This window comes from Pararge aegeria, chromosome 11 (assembly GCF_905163445.1).
Source record: "Pararge aegeria chromosome 11, ilParAegt1.1, whole genome shotgun sequence".
Lineage (NCBI taxonomy): Eukaryota > Metazoa > Arthropoda > Insecta > Lepidoptera > Nymphalidae > Pararge > Pararge aegeria.
In genome coordinates, this window is record NC_053190.1 from 10,987,670 (window position 1) to 11,010,524 (window position 22,855).

At 36.5% G+C, this 22,855-nt stretch overlaps 1 protein-coding gene across 2 annotated transcripts in view; it reads right to left on the minus strand.

Moving 5' to 3' along the window:
* Positions 1 to 11,457: 11,457 nt before the first annotated feature.
* Positions 11,458 to 22,855, minus strand: part of LOC120627659 (protein decapentaplegic) — a 37,264-nt gene continuing 25,866 nt past the window's right edge. The window contains exons 1-2 of one of the 2 annotated variants that reach the window (XM_039895677.1): positions 20,136 to 20,393; positions 11,458 to 12,703 (exon numbers count right to left, since the gene is read on the minus strand). In XM_039895677.1, the coding sequence (XP_039751611.1) occupies positions 11,580 to 12,686 (1,107 nt within the window). In that variant the 5' untranslated portion in view covers positions 12,687 to 12,703; positions 20,136 to 20,393 and the 3' untranslated portion in view covers positions 11,458 to 11,579. Of the gene's footprint in view, positions 12,704 to 20,135; positions 20,394 to 22,855 lie in introns of those variants that run through there. The other variant, XM_039895678.1, reaches the window with a different exon arrangement.

Sequence of the window (22,855 nt, forward strand, 5' to 3'; positions counted from 1 at the left end):
CTTTTTAATGTACCTACACTAATTAATGTAACAAAGTATTCTTGTCACATTTTTTATTAAAACAAAAGCGTGTTGGTACAACCGAGATATGAGAGATGTAAAACATTTCCTGATTAGTGCGTTTACACCTCTATGTTGATGATAATTAAATCGGATTGGATAGTATTTAAAAGATTATTTATTTAATTTAAAACATCATTCTAATAATCTATTCATATTGCAAGAATTGTAAGATATAGAAGTTTTCACTCTAGAATATGCTCAGTACCGCATTAAGAAACTTCGCGTTATCAATGTAACAATCGATCCCGGTCATCCATAACATGTTGTATTAGGTATTTATTTTCAAAATATTAGGTCAAATCCACTGAATTTAAACCTATACTCTCAATTGCTCGTGAACTTATGGGACGTTAATAAGTGAGGATGATAATGATAATGACACCAAAACCCACAAGTGACTTCCGTAGTTCCGCAGACCATAAGCAGCAGATGTCATCGTGCATTAACTTACCATGAAGTGAGATCGTGGTGAAGCGCTGTCACCAACAAGAAATTTTATTTGTACTGAGTACCTAATTAGATTGTGGTTAAGGATAAAAATATTTAAATGCGGTTTTCCAGTTAGCGCGGGAACTCGCCTGCGCGGGCGCAGGTCTCACAGTCGCAGATCCGAGTGCGGGGCGCGGGCAGCCGGTTAAATATGTCACCACCGTTATACGACCACGGCACGTGAGTGACAAGTCGCTGTACATACCGCGATCATAATACCACTATTTTTATTTCTTATCAAGTGCGGACCGGATGAAAATCATTATTATTTAGTCCAACCTCGGCAGTTTCGCACCGAATTAGGTACACAGATTGTAGCTTGTTGAAACGTAGCCGGCACACAGTTGTATTAAATTAATAAGGTCTCGTGAATACAATACGTTACTATAATTTACGCTTATCTTCTGTTGTTAGGCTAAAATCGACTATGTTAAACTTTTAATTTAAGTTATCGGAAGCTTTAAAAGAGCCTATGCTGCATTACCTATTATTTATTGACATATGTCAATAAATACCCATGTATTTATTGACATATGTCAATAAATACATGGGCGAATAAGTTTATTTTAAATAATACCGTTTATTTAAAATACTGATAATAGTTTATGTAAACATTTTATTAGCTAACAAACTGATACCTGTGTTTTTTTTTAGTTTCAAGATGGAACTAAGACATTTCAAGACCTTTAAAGTAACATTTGTTACTAAGAAACTACTTTAACAGTTTATGCCAATCCTGATTTTACATACATAAGTTTTGAATTGATTCTAAATAGATTATTTTTTTGTAAGATTAAAACCCAAATTTTACAGTTTTATGTAAAACAATAACAGAAACTCCCTACCAACTTTAACCCTCTTTTCACTCGTAGAGGAATCTGTTTTCGTGCGTGCTCTGATTATAAATGTGTCAGTCAGACATAGTGGTGTTGTATTAAAAATGAAAACTTATTACTGCGAGTTATATTACGCGAAGTAAAGTATAAAACTATGCTATAACAATTTTAGTTGTAGAAAAAGTCTTTGACAGAGCAAAAAGAAGAGCAGAGGAAGTAATATACTACGGTCATGCTAATGTTAGCCTAGTGGCATTGCTGTGTTCCGGTCTAAAGGGCGTGGTTGCTGGTGTACCTGGTTGATAGAGGTTGATAGACATACGGTGGCACTTTGTAGGACGTGTTCTTTGCATTGCCTGCAAAGTATTGCTCTGTTTATAGGTAATAGTTATTCAACATCTGGGATGGAAAGGGCCATCTACTCGATCCGTCAATTATATCTATATATTAATACGTGAATCACAAATTTTGTACACCTTTTTAAGAAACTTGCGCGGAGGGAGGAGGGGATATTTCCACACTTATGGTAAATATAGAGAAGGAGTGCAGAATGCTATTTTTTTTTTAATTATGCTAATAAATATATTGAATCAATAAAAACAACATAACACGCATTACCATGTACCTATTTGACGCATACGCTTATGTACTCTTTTTCTGTAGTGACATAAGACAAATTAACAATGCAGCCTTTGCAAAATCTGTAATTAAAGAAGTATAATTTTGGACAACAGAACCAATAATGTTCAAACTTATAATTTAAATTAATTATGGTTGAAGTTCGACCACTAGACGACTAGTATTTTCTATGAAAAAACAATAAATTACGATACGATATAAATTTTATATATAGCATAGTTGGAACAATCTGTGTCCCCTGATATACCCCGAATATACTTACTGCTATAGACAACGCGTGGTTCATATACAAGTTTGGCAATATACCGAAGTTTATCGGAATTTTCCGCTAGTAGGTCTAACGAATTACCTGATGTGACGACGCCCTTACGGTGAAAGTAGATTGTTATTGAGGTGCGTACGATAGCACGTGGCGAGCGAGCGTGGCACGCGAGCACCTCAAAATTATACTAAAATGTTTTTTTGACACTCACGTAATCGAAGATATCTCCTTCGACGGATCCAAACTAACACATATTACAGTTGTCACTTGACTCTTACAGCAAACACAGTTACTAATTAAACCAGTTTTTTTAATTATTCTACTATAAGTTAGGACTGCAATCTCATCTGGTGATAAGTGATGATGTAGTCTAAGATGTTAGCCTGTTAGGAAGTATGGCAGTTATATTGAACCTATACCACCTAATCGGTTTCTAAGCGACATTGGGTGGTTCCTAGACACAGGCAAAGCCTCCCACCAGAAAAGAGCATAGTGAGAGGAGCGTTCTGTCAAATATTCCTCAATATCAATATTTATATACGTAAATATATACCTAGATATAAATACATACCAATTGTTTATGTTGTTATGGTTACATAAAAAACTAGCTGCGTCCTGTGGCTTCATACGCATGAACTATCTGACGCAGAGTTTACAAAGTCTTCAGCCTTGATCGATAAATCAGCTTCCTAACGTAAAGATTTTTTTACAGTAGTACAGATACTGAAATTAGCGTTGCAGACACTGAAAGACTCAGCTGTTCGGGAAAACCTAACATCTTATCTTCTCTTATGTCTTTAAACGAGCAATTCTTGTATGTATATAATTGGAATATCGGAATCGGCTCCAACCATTTTCATGAAATTAAGTATACAGGGGGTTTCGGGGGCGATGAATCGATCTAGCTAGGATTCATTTTTAGAAGACCAGCAATCACGTTAACATTGCCAATCAGAATGAACATAATGTGGGCCATTTAATAGCAACACCACATATTAGTCGGTAGTGCTGGGTAACCAACGATGACCCAAGTCAGTAAAGAGGTGGGTAGCCAACTATGAAAGATTGATACATAAAGGTATCCATTAGTCTCAGCTCCTATAACTAACAAAGAATAGTACCATATCGAAACGTCGAAGTATCAAAGGTTAACGAAGAAAATTTCTAACATTTTTATTCAGATCTAGCAGTAAAGCCTTAATAAGGGGGGTTCACTGCTGCAAGCTGAGGAGTTCTGTCCTCTTTCTCCAATCATTTTCATCAGATATACACGAAATTAGGACAGGATAAGACTGAACTGATGTAACAACTTATACAGTACAAAAATAATTATTTAAATCGCTTTACATTTGATGGAGTTATGGTGTAACACTCCACCTCCTCTTCCCAACGAAGAAGAAACTGTGATGCATTTCACTATAAAAGTACCTGTAGTAGTATGTCCTACCTCAACGACGAACTCCAATTTCATTTAAATTAATTTAGAAGTTTCAGCGTGATGTGCGGCCAAGATACAGACTGAAGGACAGACAAAATTGAAAAAAAAAACATTATTGGTAACCTTATTTATTGGTCAACCTGGTTGTCTAGAGACAAAGTTCAACCCCGATTATATCGCCCCCGAAACTAAATTTCATGAAAATCGTTGGAGCCGATTCCGAGATTCCAATTATATATATATATATAATTGTGGAAATAACACGAATAAAATGACATTTTCTAAAAATTAATCCTAGCTAGATCGATTTATCGTCCCCGAAACCCCGGTATACTAAATTTCATGAAAATCTTTGGAGCCGATTCCGAGATTCCAATTTTATATATGTTATATATACAAGAATTGCTCGTTTAAAGATATAAGATTAAGATAAGATATGTACCTACATAACATTTCTTAAACTTTAGCACAACTTTAGAATAACTATGGCTGTGTCATTTATAAAAAATAATTTTGTGTCCGGCGATTGGAGCACTGAATAGCTCAACAGAGGTACAGAGTATTTTGTTTTGTTTGCTAAGAAGTGTTTTAGAGTTGCAGGGATGGAAATGAGTCAAATTCACAAAAGAGTCACTATAGAGATAACTATATTCGTTTACTTAAAACTAAAAACAAAAGGGTTTCAAACGTGCACTTTAAAAACAAATTGGTTATTCCTTATCAAGATAGTGATTGTTGTGATCAAGCATCTTGATTCCATTCGAGCCTAACAAGAACATAGATACATCAAATAAGATGATAATGATTGTTTATCATAATTCAATGGACTGGGCAACTGTATTGCTCCTATTATTGTTACTTAACTAAGGCATATTCTTAACTGATTCAATTTACGTACTTGTTTAAGCTAAATAATTAAAAATGATTTAATCATACAAAGAAGTAAATAATAATAGAAACAACGTATTTATTTGTTAGAATCAATGAACATACCTACATTGTTAGCTCAATCTATAATGAACTTGCTGCTATAACTAATCAGCTTTTGTTGTTATGTTTATTATCATAATTGTTATAATTTATATAACGCCAACTAAGAGAAAATCTCTCTTAGTTGGCTTTCTTTTTTTAGAGTGTGCCCTGATCTAAGAAGAGCCGACAGCAAACTTAGTCGGGGTAGCCCTTTAAACATTTGTTTTGAATAAAAAGTAGTTAGAAGGTTAATTAATATCAGAAGACTGAAAAGTGCATCAGCTTCAATAAACTTGAAGAAATTTTCTGAAAAGAAAAATGTAATAAATTTCCTTATTACAAACTTTTTGAATACTTTTACCTTACCCCGGCCAACATATACACATACATATAATATATATATATATATGTATACACATACATATACATAACATATACACATACATATAATATATGTATATATATATATATGAATAAAGGTGTAGCATATAGCGGGGTTGATATATTTTCCGAATACAAAATATATGTGATCACAACTTTCCTCACAAAGTCAAGAAGTTCTCAAGGCATAGTGGTACCTATACACTCGTACCTTGAATTAATGATGAAAAATATTATTTGCGAATCGCTTTTGATAGCCACAACGGTTTAATTGAATTCTTGACTGCGTAGTCGTTATTAAATCGTGTCTCACAAAATAATATTTTATATAAAAGTAATAAAATAATGCAAGGAAAACCAGTTTAATATGTGCATACTTGGAATATTTTGAGAAGAGGCCTGAGTTCGATGGCCTTATGCCGTCTCCCTGCCTCGCGCTACATATAATATGCGAGTGACACCTAATAATTATGCATTACACACGTTACCTTATTAACCAATCAGTATCACCATCAGATATCGACACTTTTTCTCAGAGGTTTTAATAGACTTCATCAAATCAACACCTTTCACTTGCATATTACCATATCAATACATTAATACATTATTCTGGTCGCATTCCTACTTAAAGTTTCGTTTGACAACATTTAAAGATATATGAGTATCAAAAATCCCGAAGGTACTTTAAGTTTAGCGAAAGAAACATTGAATTATTTTCCTTAATGGACATAAATAAAATTGATAATGACATTGGTAGTGCTAAAGTTGAAAAAGAAATCGTAAATATGAATACCCCTCCTAAATGAGTCGCGGCACAGTTTTGCTTTTTTTTATGTGGTTATTTTATTTTAATTCGTGCAACATTGTTGTGACAGCATACTTAATAACCAGCTATTCTATACATACCGAGCTGTATGTGGTATGCCGAACTTCGAAAGCTTGTGCTCAAGCTTACCTACTCCGATTCATTCGTAGCTTTTTGTCTCAGGGAATGCGAGTCGTCAGACTTTGGTCTGGTCCGTAAGACCAACAGTGCGGGGGGCCCGTGTCTTGCCCTTTTGTTTTTATACCCGTGCAAGAATGCAAAACAATTATAATTCCCCCGGGGATAAGTCGCCGCAGTCCTTGGGAATCGAGACCATAATCACAGACGATTTTCGTTCTTCTGCTATCTTATTTGTGTTGCGGTTTTGGAAAATGTAGGCTTAATTGGATTAGACTGGATTACTGTAGTGAGCTGTCAACGAAACCTTTGCTTAGTCCACATAAAACGTTAATGGATAACCGAGTGCCCGCTGAGGAAGAAGGACGCAGGCGGTCGAGCACTCAGAGGCACCGACTCTGGGCAATCCATTTAGGTTAATTACGTCGAGATGGGGATAAATCGGCGTCCAGCCGTCCACCGCCAAGTTACGAGCGAGCCGACTATAAAATAAATTATACCCACTTCGTTCGCCTCCACTCAGTTTTTTGTTAGCGGCCACGGTAAAAAAAAACAAAAGCAATACTTCGAGAGGACGAAATACGAGGCAAAGACAAAGCTTAAATTTATCTACTGATAATATAGACGTAGGTCGCCGGGCGCGGCAGACGTGGAGTTGCCGGGTGGCCAGCCAAATTATACAGGCGGGCATTCCTGCGTTCGAGCAAAAACATGATATATCGCCGCCTTGTGACGAAATATTTGAAATTTGGAGACCTGCCACACTCTAAATGGAATTCACTTTAAATATTATCTCCAACATTCTTTTTCGACGACTTTATAAGTTTGCGTGAAATTTTACCTCGGAAGGTAGTCATTTCAATTTGTCGGTCATTAGTTGTCTATTTCATCTTTTCCTTTATTTTATCTGCAATCTGCACTTTGCTAAGCATAACCTTTTCACATAATTTTCATTTGACTATGTGCTGATTATAAATATATATTATATTTTAGATTGATTGATTTCCCATGATATCTCGGCAGAATATATAGATCATGGATTATGCTTACATCTATGTTTATATACAATGTTCAAGCAAAGACTATAATAGATAAATAAATAAATGCTATGTTTATTCTATGACTAACATCTGTCAAAACGTCTGATTTTATCCTATCTAAAAACCTGTACCATTAACGACGTAGGTTATACCTACATATATGGTGTTCCGTACAATTTAAAAATATGAAAAACTTAAACATAAAGTTCAAGCACTTTCTTAGATTGGAATCTAAAATCAAAGCCTGAAGTGACAATAATTTTCTTCCCTTAAAGTAGAATAAATTAAAAAAGTAGTAAATTTAATTATTTCTAATATAGTCCCCTACCTAGTTTTTAAGACCTATCAGGATCTTTGAAACTGGAATGTGCTTTTTAGTTCTTAAGATCAAAAACATAAAGCCGATTTCAAAGTCTATGAGGGAACATAGGGATATGTTGTTTAATTCAAAACTTAACAATTGACTCCTAACTGCAGTTAGTGTGGGAGTCCTATCTGTAATGGGATATGGAGCTGAAACGTGAATATACTGACATCATAACTGTAGGAAAGCCAATCCGAAGCCCGAATGTTAACTTTAAAATGGCACTAAGTAGAGCTTGTCTTTTGTAGGACAGATGGTCGTTGGCGCAAAGTACCTCGACCCGGTAAACACACTGCTGGTTGCTGGAAACTTTTGGAGTCGAAACCTGAATATACTGCTATTATGAAATTAGGAAAGCCAATCCGAATTCCGAATGTTAACTTTATAATGGCAGAAAGCGGAACATTTTTTTGTAGGACAGATGGACGTTGGCGCAGAGTACCTCGAACCGGTGAGCACAGTGTGGGACTGCTGGTTGCCGGAAACTCCTGGTTGAGTCAGGTCAGACAGACGACCTAACGAAGTTTGCTTGGAACTGCTGGATGATTCATGCGCTCTTAGAAATACATATGTTCAGCAGTGGATGCTTCTTGTTGATAATTACGTTTATATACTGTTATTTGTGACGACAATGTTGCCAGTTATTGTATGACTGGTAACTTGACGTAACAAAATTGGTTTCGCATGTTGCCACATCAATGTCATACAAGATCAGGCCGCTGAAGGTTGATGTAGTAAATTTATTTTGACTACGATTTTGAGAGGTCAAAGCTACTCTTGTAATTCAAGCACAAAAGGCTCATTTATAACTTTTATGTATGGTACGGATGTTATGTCTGGTGGGTTCCTATTAGTTATTTATTAATGTTATGATAGAGCTGATCCTTAGTTTTCGTGCTGTTTCAAAGAAACTACAATGTACCTGACTTTATAAAAAGTATTATGAGACCTTGGGACCTTATAGACTCAAGGTTTTTCTATCAGGTTTAACGATTTTCTTGTAGAAAATTAGCAGTCATGTTATAATTAATTATGTAGAGCTATCATAGTATCTACTAGTAGTAGTACGTAAGAAAGAAAGAAAATACATTTATTCATGTCAAGTGTTACAAACAGTACATCTTATATTATTATATCTTATAGTAACAACATAGTAACAATGTCAAAATAATAATAATAAATAATAATAATGTCTGTGTGTAACACCAGACAGAAAGGGTGTACAGCTCAGCATTTGCCTTGCATTGTACCTAAGTACATGCATGCCGCTGATTTTCAGCTGAGACCCGAGTGAGTATTTGCCTATAGTGGCAGTTTATCGGATTATCATAATGGCATAATGGAAAAAGTGATCCATTATAGGACCACTAGCCTACCTATGCGTCTGCCACAGTCTGTTTTCTCAAATCTACTGAATTAATTAAATTAGCTACATGTACAGAACAAGGTGTCCCTTTAGCCTAGCGGTGTAAGCTAATTCAGATTTTATGAAAATTTCAGATTTCATGAAGATTACATTAATTATTATTTGATGAAAAATATGGAAAATTAAAAACCTTACAGGAGTCTATGTAGCGCTTAAATTAAAAGAGGGCGGTCAATAATTCACACATACTTTACAAGTAAACTATAAGGTAATTCATGTTTTGGAAAATTTACTATGCGAAACTTCTCTGCACAAATTCAGATCGCACTTGACATAGGGCTTGATCACTTTATCAGTTTTAAATAGCTTTATGGTTTCTCTATCTCTCTCTATGCGCGAACAGTGCTGCGCAGTACGCAATTTTATGCATCACCGGGGATAAAAGAGCGAGGGCGGGCGGCCAGACGCGTCCTCCGCAAACTGAGCTTTACCTTGTGTTACCATCAATCCTCTTGTGTTTGTGTGTACTCGACTGTATTTTTAAACAATTTTTAATATTACTGTACAAAATACTCCTTTTGTAAAGAAATAAGTGTCGGACTAATCAGATTGCCGCGGCCTTTGCTCGGCGGAAGAATAAGCCTGGTGGTAGAACTTCTTCGGACGAGCTCTGTCACATAAATCTCTACTTAAGAGTATGTCTGCTTATTGTAGCTCTACCACCGAGAAAAGTATATTCTACTGAGATAAAGCTGGTCAGTTTTATTGTAATTCCACTTATTAAATGTTTTAACGCATTGTTTAGACTAAGGTTAATCATGAAAGTTCTAAAACGAACATCGGGCGTACTTTTCACACATAAAAACCTCTGATCTCATTAAGCCTCAAAGACCGGGACCCTGAATTCTTATGTCCCCCAAAGAATAACTTAAATCGAGGTCCGACTCCATAGGCAGTGGCGTGCATAGAGGGTATGCACAGGGTATGCAGATGGTATAAAATGAAGAAAATCCCCAGTACGAGTTATAAATACTTAAGAGTAGGCTTTTTATAACTCTAACATATCCTTAAGTATGTATAACTCATACTGGAGTTTTTCTTCATTTTATCTCATCTGCATACCCTGTGCATACCCTCTATGCACGCCACTCCGTCGTATACGTCCATAGGAGTTGTTTCTTGCAATTTTGTCGAGCCATAGAAATCAAACCTCTTACCCCACCCTGCTGTGACACCACGACAACCATTCTGTTCACAAAGATAAAACCTTTCCCCAGTGCCTTCTCCAACGCAGACCCCAGAAGGTCACCAATTTCTGACTCAGAATGGACTTATCCACGGTGACGGGGGAATACTTGTAGCCTTGTCCAAGAAATCTAAAGTGTCAAAACTATGAAAGTCTGAGTGTCACAGCAGGCATCCTTAGCGTTGACGTCTATCTTTGTTATTACTTTGTGAATCTAGTTTAGAATTGCCTTATGACCGTCGAGCGCTGTTTTAACCGCGTGTCTTAGGTGGCAGACATTAAGGGTTAATAAGGATTCTTTATGTTCAGTACTTATATTATAGTATTTTGTTCCTGGAGCAGTGGAGAACTAAGTGGGAAGTTCTGTGTTCGATTCGTTCTGATTATTGTATGATATGGTCTGTTGGACTGAAGTCTTCCTTAAAAAGTAAGCGTTCCAGTACAATGTCGCAGAGAAACCGCTTCGGAGTATAAATAACAGCCATAACCCTAACAGGTTAGCATACTACCATGATAGACTGCATCATCACTTGCAACCAGGTAAAATTGCAGTCAAGATCTGTAGTGGAAAACCCGCCTTTGAGCCCTTTTCCCACAAATTATAAATAAAAACTAAAGTCCATCAAATTTTAACAGTCCACTTTCGCATTTTACATAAAAATTGACAGCATACGAGTACTTAACAAGGGCAGCCAACTTCTCGTTTTTCATAAAATTATGTTTTCTGTGACCAAAAGTATTGGACTTAATAATCAACAAAGTATAATAGAAATATGATAGGTACTAAAAAAAGAAATCATTGTCTACTTAAGATATAACTGGATCGTAATACTTTCACAGTATATAAATATTATAAAGAAGAGTCAAAGATTGTAGGTATTCAATTAAATTTTACAACTATTTTAACTAAATATCGTTAATTTATGATTTGATTTCAAAGTAATAATGATCTCTTTTATTTTTAACTAGTAGTTGCACGAGTTGTCTTGTTGAAATTTTATCTACAGAGATACAGAACGGAACTTTTGGGCACATAGTGCGAATGCTGTCATGCACAAGTCTCTAAACCTATCTTAACTAAACTAATCTGACAGGTCTAAAGGTAGTTCTGTATTTTTCACAATGTTTGATGTAGAATAGGATCATAGTAATTTAAGACTTGCCAAGTTAGTTTAGAGATTTATGTACAACGTGATCAGTTTAGTAACTTTAGGCTTAGGTTTAGGTTATAGGTTTAATTTAATTAAGTAAAATTAATTTTATAAGCTTGTGATTCTTTAATCTTTAAGCTTTAAAATATAACACATCAGTCATATCTTTGCAATTGCACCTCACCAATTCAATATTCAATTAGAAAGAGATATAAATAATAATCCATGCATAATATTTAAATTTTTTATTACATCATTATCCTCTCAATAAAATAATAATTACACAAGTGTATATACAAATATATTATGTACAATTTTCGAGGCCACTCCTATATATACACTGGGTCCACGATATATCACTAGGTCCGCGCGAGCCGGTCGCGCCTTCGTCATCGGCAACCACAACCTACCACCATCATGTCCTGATAATTTTTAAGCACCACATTGTTCATTTCGTCCATATATAACATAGATATAGATGAAAGTTGCGTGGGCACACAGCACGCTTTGGGCACAGTCGCGGGATTCACTGAGTTGACGAGAGTCTGCACTATCGCGTGATTCGTGCCGTTTAGATGATCCGGCAGCGGGAACGGGCAGTCGCCCTGGCAGTAGTACGCGTCGTAGCCGTGCGGGGCTACGATCCAGTCGCTCCAGCCCACGTCGGCGAAGTCGACGAACAAGGGCCTTCGCTGGCAGATTTCACGCGCTTCCTTGCGCCTGTGATGCGCACGGTGACCTCTCCGCTGCGCTGCGCGTTTGTTGCGCGTTAGCCGCGTCTCGCCCGATTCCCGCGCGACACGGGCTCTTTCATCCTCCGTGTAAAGCATGAGCAACGGTTGAATCGTCCGCCACTCAGCCTCATCGTCTGTAGCGCGTCTCCGGACCCGCACGTGCGGAAACTTAGCGTCTTTACTGCTGCTCGTATCACTTTCGTCTAAAACACGCACTAAAAGTCCATGGTTATGTTTTGGCTCCTTGAGCCATCTTCTCGCCGCGCCTATAGCGTCAGCACTGACGGTGCCTTCATCAGGGCGAAGCGGAACCGAATCTAGGAGCCTTAAGATTGGCTCGGTTTTGCCCCGATGGCCGGGTCTGACGACGTCGTAGAGCAGGAGCCTCTGCCGGCCTGTTGTGCCGACGGCTCGCTGAAACGTGATGTCCGCGCCTCGGGCGACTTCGTCGGCCGGCACGCCGCTTATGTTGAAGAAGAGGCGGAAGCGGTGTTCGGCGGGGAAGCGCTCGTCGAGGCGGCTGGGCGCGTGGTAGAAGGCGCGAGCCGTATTGGCGGCGGCGGCGGGCAACGCGCGCTCGTCGTACAACACGCGTAGCGCGCGCGGCACGGGCGGCGCGCGGCGCGGCGGTGGCCGGCGCGGCATCCCCAACAGCGCCAAAAGCTGCTTCTCGGCGGCGGCGCGCGTCGCCTCGTCCAGCCCCGCGGCCGCGCACAGCGCCACCAACGCGCACACCACCGCGCACGCGCACGCCCCACGCATAGTTCTCCTCGACCCACCTGCAACAATCAAAAGCGCTACGTTAATACAAATGGAACACTTTCGTTCACTGAGTGCTGCTAAAATGTTTTTTTGAAGTGAAACTTCTTTAGAATCGTTGTGATTTCAAACCGGATGCAACGGAAAAACGACAGGTAAGAGACACAAATACAAAAATGTGTCGGATGAAGCCGGCAAACAATGAGACAGAAATATACATACTATTTTATCCGTCCTATTTAAGTAACCAAAGAAAACGAATAATAAAGAAACAAACATAAATGTATAGGACAGAGTGAGATAAAAAACATTATTCATTTTTTTACCTATTCTAGTTACCACGGAAACTAAATAATAAACCTTACATTTATCCTAATAGTTCTGATACCCTACATCCACCTCAATCTCTCGTAGGCTACACTTTTCAGAAGTTACACTTCCGCCGTGTGTGAATAGATTGCATAGGTTTTTTTTTTATATTTATGTTAATTGACGGTGAAAGCGACGTTAGCCTAGTGGGTACAGCTCCAGTTTCCGATTTGGGGTGACCGAGTTCGATCCCGACACGCACCTTTAACTTTCAGAGCTAATGAATTTAAAATATCTCTTGCTCGATCGGTGAAGGAAAACACCGTAAGGAAACCCGCATGCCTTAGAGTTCTCTGAAACTTTCTCAAAGGTGTGTGAAATCTACGACCGTTATTTTGCCAGCGTGGTGTTTTACGGAATAAACCCTCCTCATTCTGGGAGGAGACCCTTTGGTGGGCCGGTAATGGGTTGATAGTGATGATGGCAATTGGCGAACCAAGTATATGGCCCACCTGTTGGTTACTGGAAAACCATATCCTATAAAAAGAGCAATAATTCGCAGGGTATGCCAGCAAAATGTTCTGCAATAAACCGCCCCGCGTCCTTTACCCTGACACGTACGTGTTAAGCATCATGAGCCAGTAATTATTCCAGCCACCATGCGCTTCAGACTGAAATACATCATTGCAACAATGCTGCTTTGCGGCATAAATAACCATGGCGGTAGTAGATCCCGAATTATTGATAGGTAATAAGCCATAGCGTATCTAGATTTAAATAAGCTTAAAAAACAATTAAATTCTGAGTAAAAGTCAGTTAAATTGCCAGAAGCAACATTTATTCGTTTTACCAGTTATTTAACAAAGGTCAACACTGTGCATAACCGGTAGTCGGTTTATCTCACTTCTCACTATTCCTAATAAACGCAACGTCACATTGTAATGTCCGCACTCCGACTACAAGCATGAGTGTATTCTAAACAAGCGAGCTAAATCACCATAACGGGTGTTTACATCTATTTATGAATTGAGTTATTATAAACGCTATTAGTTTTTATATAATTGGAAATACCTCTGTTAACAATTATAATGAGTTTAGTTAAACAATGAGCATACGTGTCTTACTTAATTTATGTGTGATCACTATCAACACATAAATAGAATACGATAAACAGTGTTTTTTTTGTATACTGCGATATACTGCTAAGAAAATAAGTTTTAAAAAGAAAAAATATAAGAAGTTTGATCCCGTGTGGTGACGGCAGATCAGAATACAGATGTAACCACGTCTACTCTTCCCGCTGGTGTCGTACGAGGCAAAGAAAATGTGGAATTCCTTGCCTGAAGATGTAGTGACTGCAGTGTCACTGAATCAGTTTAAGAATAGACTGGACAATCATCAAAAGAAAAAGAGCAAAAGAAATGATATAGACGCATCAGTGAAAGCTGTTTAGTCTATTATAATAATAATATAATAATAATAATAACCACTACCATCTACTACGAGGTCTACATGGCGTGGTGGTAAACAGTTGGAAGACGCTAGTATATTGCTGATATCAAGAAACCTATATCGAATATGTGCGGCGTTATCGATCACAGTTCCAGTCAATCACTCTAGTTTCAACTATATTAGAGTCACTTAATTGGATCAGTTGTTTCAAAACTGCTGCTGTTTTTATCATTAAGTAGTTAAATTAATCTATTTTGAATTTTGCCTAGATATAATTCAGATCGGATAGACTAGAGGTGCTTTCGATGTTATAGAAAAAAAAACGCCGTTTATAATAACTACTATACATTAAAGAGTTACTCAATGTGTGACGGAGTAAACTATGCTCGGAGTTTCATATTGTGATGAGTGAGATCTATGGAAGCACCAGTCATTGATATGGCTCAAGTCTCAACGTTTTGTTAAGCTAAAGTGGCGGTGTGCGGAACACATCGCCTAATAAAAATAAATTTAATAAATAAATATACTACGACGATACACATATCGCCATCTAGGCCTAAAGTAAACGTAGCTTGTGTAATGGGTACTAAGATGACTGATGAATATTTTTGTAAATAATATACATACATAAATAGTTATAATATTCAATTAACAACGAGACACTGAAAAACATTCATGTTCATAAAAACAAACAACTTCAAGGTAATCACAAGGAGCTGCTGGACAAAGGTGGCATAAGACCGTGAGATTCGTAAATCCCTACAAAAATGAGTGTCTAGCAGTGGACGAGTGTGGTTCAAACACAATACGAACACTAACTCAGAAGTTGATGGAAAGGTAGCATCAACAATCGCGGCGGCTATTGATAAAAATAAAGCAGTGACAATGAGGTACGTTACATCATTCATTAGTATTTTTTCCTTGCAAGAACAACAACTGGGGCGGGCCGTATAAGGCAATTTAACATCACTGTGACACAAGAATTCCTTATAGGTTATCGGAACAAACGTCAGTTATCGTTATACTGAAAAAATATTTAAATATCCTCGAAATGATTAACAGCTTCCGGAAAATTAAACGAGAAAGAAAGAATCAAAGAAAATTTAATGCCGTATTTGAAAATATGCCAACTATGTAAACATTGAAATGGACACAATTCCTTTGGAAATAAAATTTACTATTCACAAATTTCTATAGCTGATAAGACTAAAAGTGGAGACCTTGAAATCAAAAATTAGTCTGATACGAAGAGGAACATCTACGCAAGGGTCCTGAATTGCGATTGAAAGGGTTTACAACCTTACTCCTTTGAATTGAAAAAGTTTCATTAATTCCAATAAAAACATTCCCAAGGAGGACAACATGTAGAAGGCCGTTCGTCAAAGATGTGCCAAAATAAGACATTTTGTGCCGACTCCACTCAGAGGGAGTGAGAACGAGAAGAAGAAGAAATTGTACGCTGTGAAATCGTGCTCCCGAGGCAAAATGGCCTTAGTCTCGGCAAGCAGGTTAACCTGACAGTCCCGTCTAGTCCCGTTTTTATAGTTTGAAACAACTAACCTGCTTTGGAAAACCGTGAATGGACCTTAACTTCTAAAAGGGATCATAATGCCTAAGAAAAATAGGTGCCCGGCTGTAACATACGAGTATGATGAAGATGAAAAATAAATTAAATTTCACTATCGAAATCCCCTTTTAACCATTTAATTTTAAAGCTTTTTATCGTCCGGCTGCAGAAATAAGACATTTATGTTTAGGTTGATTGTTTGCACGTGGGTGTGTTTGTTTGTTTCTCCGTAATAACCTAATTGATTATACAAATTAAGTGTTGTAACATTCACGGTCTGGTAACCATCAAAGTTATTATTAATACGTGTTGAGTTAATTTATAATGTAATAAGTGCATGTATTCCCATGTTCTCATTTCCCAGTATGTAAACAGTGGTTGCTAATGCGTGAAGGCTAAAAATATTAACGTCAATACGATATCCATTCAAAAGGGAACAAAACTTACTTACTATAAGACTTAGCCTATCAAAAAGGGTTCTATCTATATTTAAATGGTTTTGAAGTTTCATTACTATAAACAAATTTTTTATTATATTGCTGATCGAAAGTTTGGTTTTACATACTCTATTTCCAATTACTGTTATAAGAGTAATAGGAAATAGAGTATGTATATATTTATATGACAAGGTTGCCTGGAAACAAGCCGCTCCGCTTTCATCTCACAGAATATAGAACAAAGATTGTTAAATTGTAAAACGATGTTGGAAAAGAGTTACTGCTGAGTTTCTTGCCGGCTTCTTCTCGGTAGAATCTGCCTTCCGAACCGGTGGTAGTGTCACTACAAACAGACATACTGGACGTTTCAAAAGTGCTTATATGAGGCCTACTTGAAATAAATGAATTTTGATTTCTTTTGGATTTTTGATTTTTTTTATATATATGATTGTCATACAACTGATAGTCATAAGTAAAGCCCGAAAAATGCGCCTGCCTATTCGTGGTAGAGTCACTACAAACCGATACTCGTACTTTAAAAGGCTTGTAATTGTAATTGTAAATGTAATTCTTCATTGAGCGAAGTTCTAGTTCTGGCGTCGCGGGCAGAGCAGAAGGACAAAGTACAATTTCTTCTAAGGAATGAAGATACATGATTTTGTACTTAATGTCACATATTCGCTACTATTCATTTGCCGATATATGGCAGCATCGCTTATCAATAATTATAAGGATGTAAAAGACAAACATATATGTTACGCCACGTGGTGTCATGCTAGTCAACTAGATATAGGTCATAATCGAAATCTACATTAGGTAATAGATTTCCTTAACAAGATAACTATGTAAAGCAAAATTTTTTTTTGAGATCAGATTGCTAGATCTTGATACCTATTACCGCTTTCAAATAAACAATCAACTTTATAAGTTTAAAGTTAAAGTAAAATATTTCTTTACTGGCGCACATGACAGTGAAATTATGGTGATAACTTTATTCGTAAACTAAAACTTAAGCTACGAGGGTTATAAGCGCACCCCAAATAATAAAGATAACATTAAAGCTACAAGAACTATAATTGCCGCTAAAATCTGGGCATTATGATAAAGTGCATTTTTGTGACATGTAGTTTGACACTTCTCGATGACAATTTTTTTTTTTTAATGATTACTAACTCACTAGTTAGTCACATTTAAATGGTACGACGTTAGACGGATCACCAAAAATAACTTTAAATTAGTGCAATCATTTAGAAAATTTCTAAGAGCTGTCCGGATAGGACTTGGCAGTTACTGAGACGAGTCCGTGAAACAAACACATATTATACAGACTCTATACCTATATAATATTTTACTACACAAAGATAAAAGATGCTACTACCTACATCATCACCATCCTATCAACGGTGGCTTTCGAGGGGCCGAGTTTGACTCCCAGCAATCACCTCAAACTTTCTAAGTTATGTGCGTTTTAAGCAATTAAAATAACACTTGCTTCAACGGTGAAGGAAAACATCGTGGAAAAACCTGCATGCCTGAGAGTTCTCCATAGTGTTCTCGTTCTCAAAGGCGTGCGGAGTCCACCAATCCACTCTGGGCCAGAGTGGTGGACTTAGGCCTAAACCCTTCTCACTCTGGGAAGAGATTACTTAATGCATGCTAATGATTTGTTTATTTACTATCAGCCGCAATGCTTTTGCTGCTTTTACAGTTTAACATTGCTTCCCTACGTAATATTCGTATTAAAAAAATTATAATTATTTTTCTTTTCAATTTGAGATGTCAGGCTATATAAAGAGACAACGTGACTTGGTAAACTAGAGATGGTCTAGTATTTATCGGATTCGATTGTTTTTATTGCCTGTATTCTAATAAATTTTTAGTGCAATAATTTCTAAAAGCCCAGGCTCTTTAAGCAAAGCTTGTAAGATTTATTTACTGTTTCATGACAAGTAAAGTTTGGTTTTTTTTGGAACATTTTTTTTTTTTTTTTTTATTAACGATAGGCCAGCGTTTGACGACAATCATGCCCATTAGAAAGCAATGATGAGGTCTAGGTTGGAGCACGCTTGCCTAGAAAAAGCCTATTCACTCTAGCCTTGAAGGTACTTAAATTATACGTGGCAGGAAACACAGTTACCGGGAGGGCGTTCCACATCTTAGCGGCACGTATCAGAAACGTGGATAAAAAACGTTTAGTAATATTGCACTTGTTATCTTAAAAACGGGTACCAACAAATATTAATACTAACTTACAACGCAAAGCTTATTTCCTAGGGTCTAAAATCTATATAGGCGCCTAAATCTAAAATTATAATTTATTTTCGCACTATTCGAAGTGGTAAAACAGGAACAGTCAACAGGAAAAGAAGTGGTCAAATTACCTCTTTTCAAGAGACCATTTGCAAGGGTTTATAACCTTTTGTTACATAAAACTTGCATACGCAGTCAACGTCATCCAAGATATACTATTGGCTATTTATGCTACATTTCTAAGCAAGAAAAAAATTCCTATAGCGAAGGAAATGTCAATTTAATGTGGACAATGTTTGCGGGCTAAATATTTAACGTATCCATTGCCTCGACATACGAAAAGTACCTAATTAAACGAAATATCGTTAAAAGAAGAAGAAAAGACATTAGAGAAAGACATGTGAAAATATTATTTTTTACTTTCTTAGTATTTTAAAGTTAGCGTACAACTCAGTACTTTTTACTCTTGGTATGATGAATTTTACGTCTGTCTCACTCTACCTCCTCACTTGTAAGTAGGTGCATATGATAGTCACAGAAAATGTCGTATTTGTATTAATTCAGCCATTTGTATTCATAATAATGGCTCTAAAAAAATGCTAATCATATCATATAGGTATATTATTATTTTCTAAATATTGAAAGAAACTAAAGCTGCTTAAGTCAGCTGGTATTTACTCATTTTAGTTATGTATTAATTTATATTTTACTTATATAATTTCTAGAAACCAAATTCTTTATTTTTTTTAACAGGCTTTTAAAGTATCCAGACTTTTAAAATTGTTGTGAAACGGTTTTTAGACACCCTATTTGTTATAGGTTAAGAAAATACGCTGCAATTATTTATAACAAACAGTATAATTATATCAGAAAGTAACAATATTACATACAGTACTATCAATATGTGATGTTTAAATAGAAATAAGTGAGAAATTATTGAAAAAAACCACATTTAAACTGTTATCAAGCACAGGCTCTATTATAGAAATAAATTAACGTTCTGAGGCACTTTCCAAAACTCTAAAGTAAAAGACATCAACGAGATACGTATTTCGTGTATAAGCTCACGGTGAAAATATTCAAAGTTTGTTTTAGCGGAGAAAATTTTAGCGTAAATCTATTGATTTATAATGACGATAAGAAATAACAATTATTATAATTAGAGACCTCATAGATCATTAGAAATCAGTTTTATCGTGATTTCTCTATTGCAATTACAGGGGTTACTTAAACTTATTAGAAACTTCGCATATGAAATTATATTTTTCGGTTGTTTACAATAATATCATTGATTAGATAGTATGTAGGTACATATCGGATACGTAGTTTGTTTTTATAGTGTTTTGATAGCTCTAGCGCGGTCGACCGGATCATGGCGTACGTATTTCGAAAATAATGCGGTCAAACCAGCCGCGAGCGCTCGACTCTCTCACTCACCCGAAATTTTAACGCATCCAACGCCGATGGTCACACAAAATCCGCAATCCGTGGTGCTCTGTTGAGAGGAGCGCGCTGTCAGCGCTTCGGGAACAAATGGAAGCGCACTCGTTCACGTTCGAACCGTTGGCACATAACAACAGAGCGGACCGGTAACATAACTGGCGCGTGTTTTCGCGCGGGAGCGGTTGCGCGCGCGTGGTTTGGCGGCGGACAGAGCTGCGGCGTTAGCGCGCATCACGTGCTCACAGCGTCGCGGTCGCGGCTCGAATGAGAGGAGGCCGCCGCTCCAGACGCGGCGGCGTCGTGCGTCGCGGGCCGAGCCGGCCACGGCCCCGCCCCCGCCCCGCACCACCCACTACACCACAATACCACCGCACCATCTCTGCCTACCCTTCAGCCTCTGACACCCTACAATGCTCCAGACCTAGAACCCACATCTCCCGTATGAGATGCTACGACAAATGCTACGAGAATGACTACAGTGACTTCACTACAATTCACTGCTCTAAAATAAATAAGTTTTGACTTCATTTAAAACTAATGCTACTCATCAGTTATGTATTCAAGTCCAATAATCTGAATGTTACTAAACATTTCTTTCGCAACGCACACTAACGTAAGGAATATTTTCATGAAAGTAGCGACGTGAAAACGTCCTATGTTTCTATTCTAATGTAACATAACAAAAAATTTTTTAATACTTATATGATGTTAAATGATGACTTTAATCTTTAAGTGTTTTTCAAAACAGTAACTCACAAAAACGTAACAATTTGCAAGCTTAATCAACAATCTAAGTTTGTAGGGATATTACAAGACTGATTACTAAAAAATAAACGTACTCGTAGATTAATTTTAGGAACTGTTCAAACTTTAAGTACTTATAAATTGACTTTAACGGGCTTGAAAGTTGGAAGCACTTGGAGTGATGTATTAGTATTAAGGAAGATTGCGTATCTAAATTACGTGCAGCACTTAGTACAATCAAGAACCTGGCTCAATAAATTCGTCTTAAAAAATATTTAAAAAAAAATAGTTATTATGAAATTGCTTTATTAGAAAAATTGAAATCTCCGGTCATAAAAATAAAGAATCAATCAATATGAATAAATTTTTAACTTAATCGTGCAAAAAATGACGTTGCAAATTGATACTAATTTTCTGTCCTTGCTGTGTTCCGTTGTTTGTGTATTTTTTTCAAAGCATTATATCATACCTATTTTTATAGTGAACTTTTTGGAAAACTTCTTGTGTAAAATTAAAAAAAAATTAATTAATAAGTTTAAGATTATTTTAATTATTTTTAGCTTCAGTAGGATCATATTTAATTATATATAATTTATTCCTGTTACCTAAATTTCTCAGCTATTGTGGAAAACCCAATAAAAGGAACAAATATAAGATGAATAAATAGATGAGAAAATATAATATTAAATATTTCTGTAAAATGTTAACTTGAGATTATAACTAGTAAAATTTTTCCAACTCATTATTACCAAAAGGAAAGAAAATTTAACCACTCAATTCTACATTTACATTGAATAAAAGAAGTATTTTTTTGTGCTTATAGCTATACCTATATTTTGTAATAATAGGTTTGTTTAGTCGTTTCAGTAAAATCTTACCTTAATAAAAAATTTAAAAAAACTCCAAAAAATCCAAAAGCACAAAATCTTCGGAACAGTTCATTAAAATCCTTCAAAATATTTCACGTAACATAATATGTTATCACTTTGTCACACTTTGAGGCACGAGCTTTTGACGGGTGTCACATTAAAGGCTTGTCTCAGAATCACTGAGCATTTTAAGTAAATAGTCGTAATTATAAGCAGGCCAGACTCTACGGCCCCGGCCCATCTCCTCAGAGTGGGGGTAGGATAATACAGCTAAGATTTTCTAAGAACGCCGCCCCCTACCGTTATTGCAGAGATAAGCGCAGTTACATAACTCACCCCCATCGGGATGAGGGTGAATCAGCCTCACATATTTGGCTGCGATGACTCAAACATGGTTTTCTCTCTCAGATCAAGGTACAATGAACAATCTGTGAAACAAACTTGTTTTCTTCTCTTTATTACACACATTTAAATAATGATGGAAAACGCGGATATAATGCCATTTTCTACCAGACAACCCGATAAAAGCGTTAATAAACAATATAATAAAGTGATAAATTTATATTAATATCACTCATGGTCTTAACTATAAAAACTTAATAAATACATGAATAACGTATCGGGTATAGGTTATAATAATTGTTTTTTGTGAAAAATTGTTACAGTAGAAATATTTTTATCAAAGTAATACGATAGTGGATACTCGCAGGGAATCGATAGACACAATCTGCAAACGACCATGGAGTTTAAAAACACCTTAACACAACTATGGACATCTGTTATTGAAATTATTATTATAAAATTATCGAATTGAAACAGCATGGTGTGGCTTATTTCCTTCTAATAAAATAAGAGGTAGGATTTTTAAGTTAATCAATCAAATACAAATTCAAAAATTCTTCATTCAAAGTATTACAGGGCTGTAAAGCATTCATACATAATTTTCCAAGACTTTGAGGTAATGATGATAATGATAATGGCAGTGTGAACGTGTTAAACAATGTATATCTATTTCGGCGATATGCTACGTTCATCATTAAGGAGCTTTACGTTTTGCAACAGTTAACAGAAGTAGAATTTTGAGATAACAACATATATAAT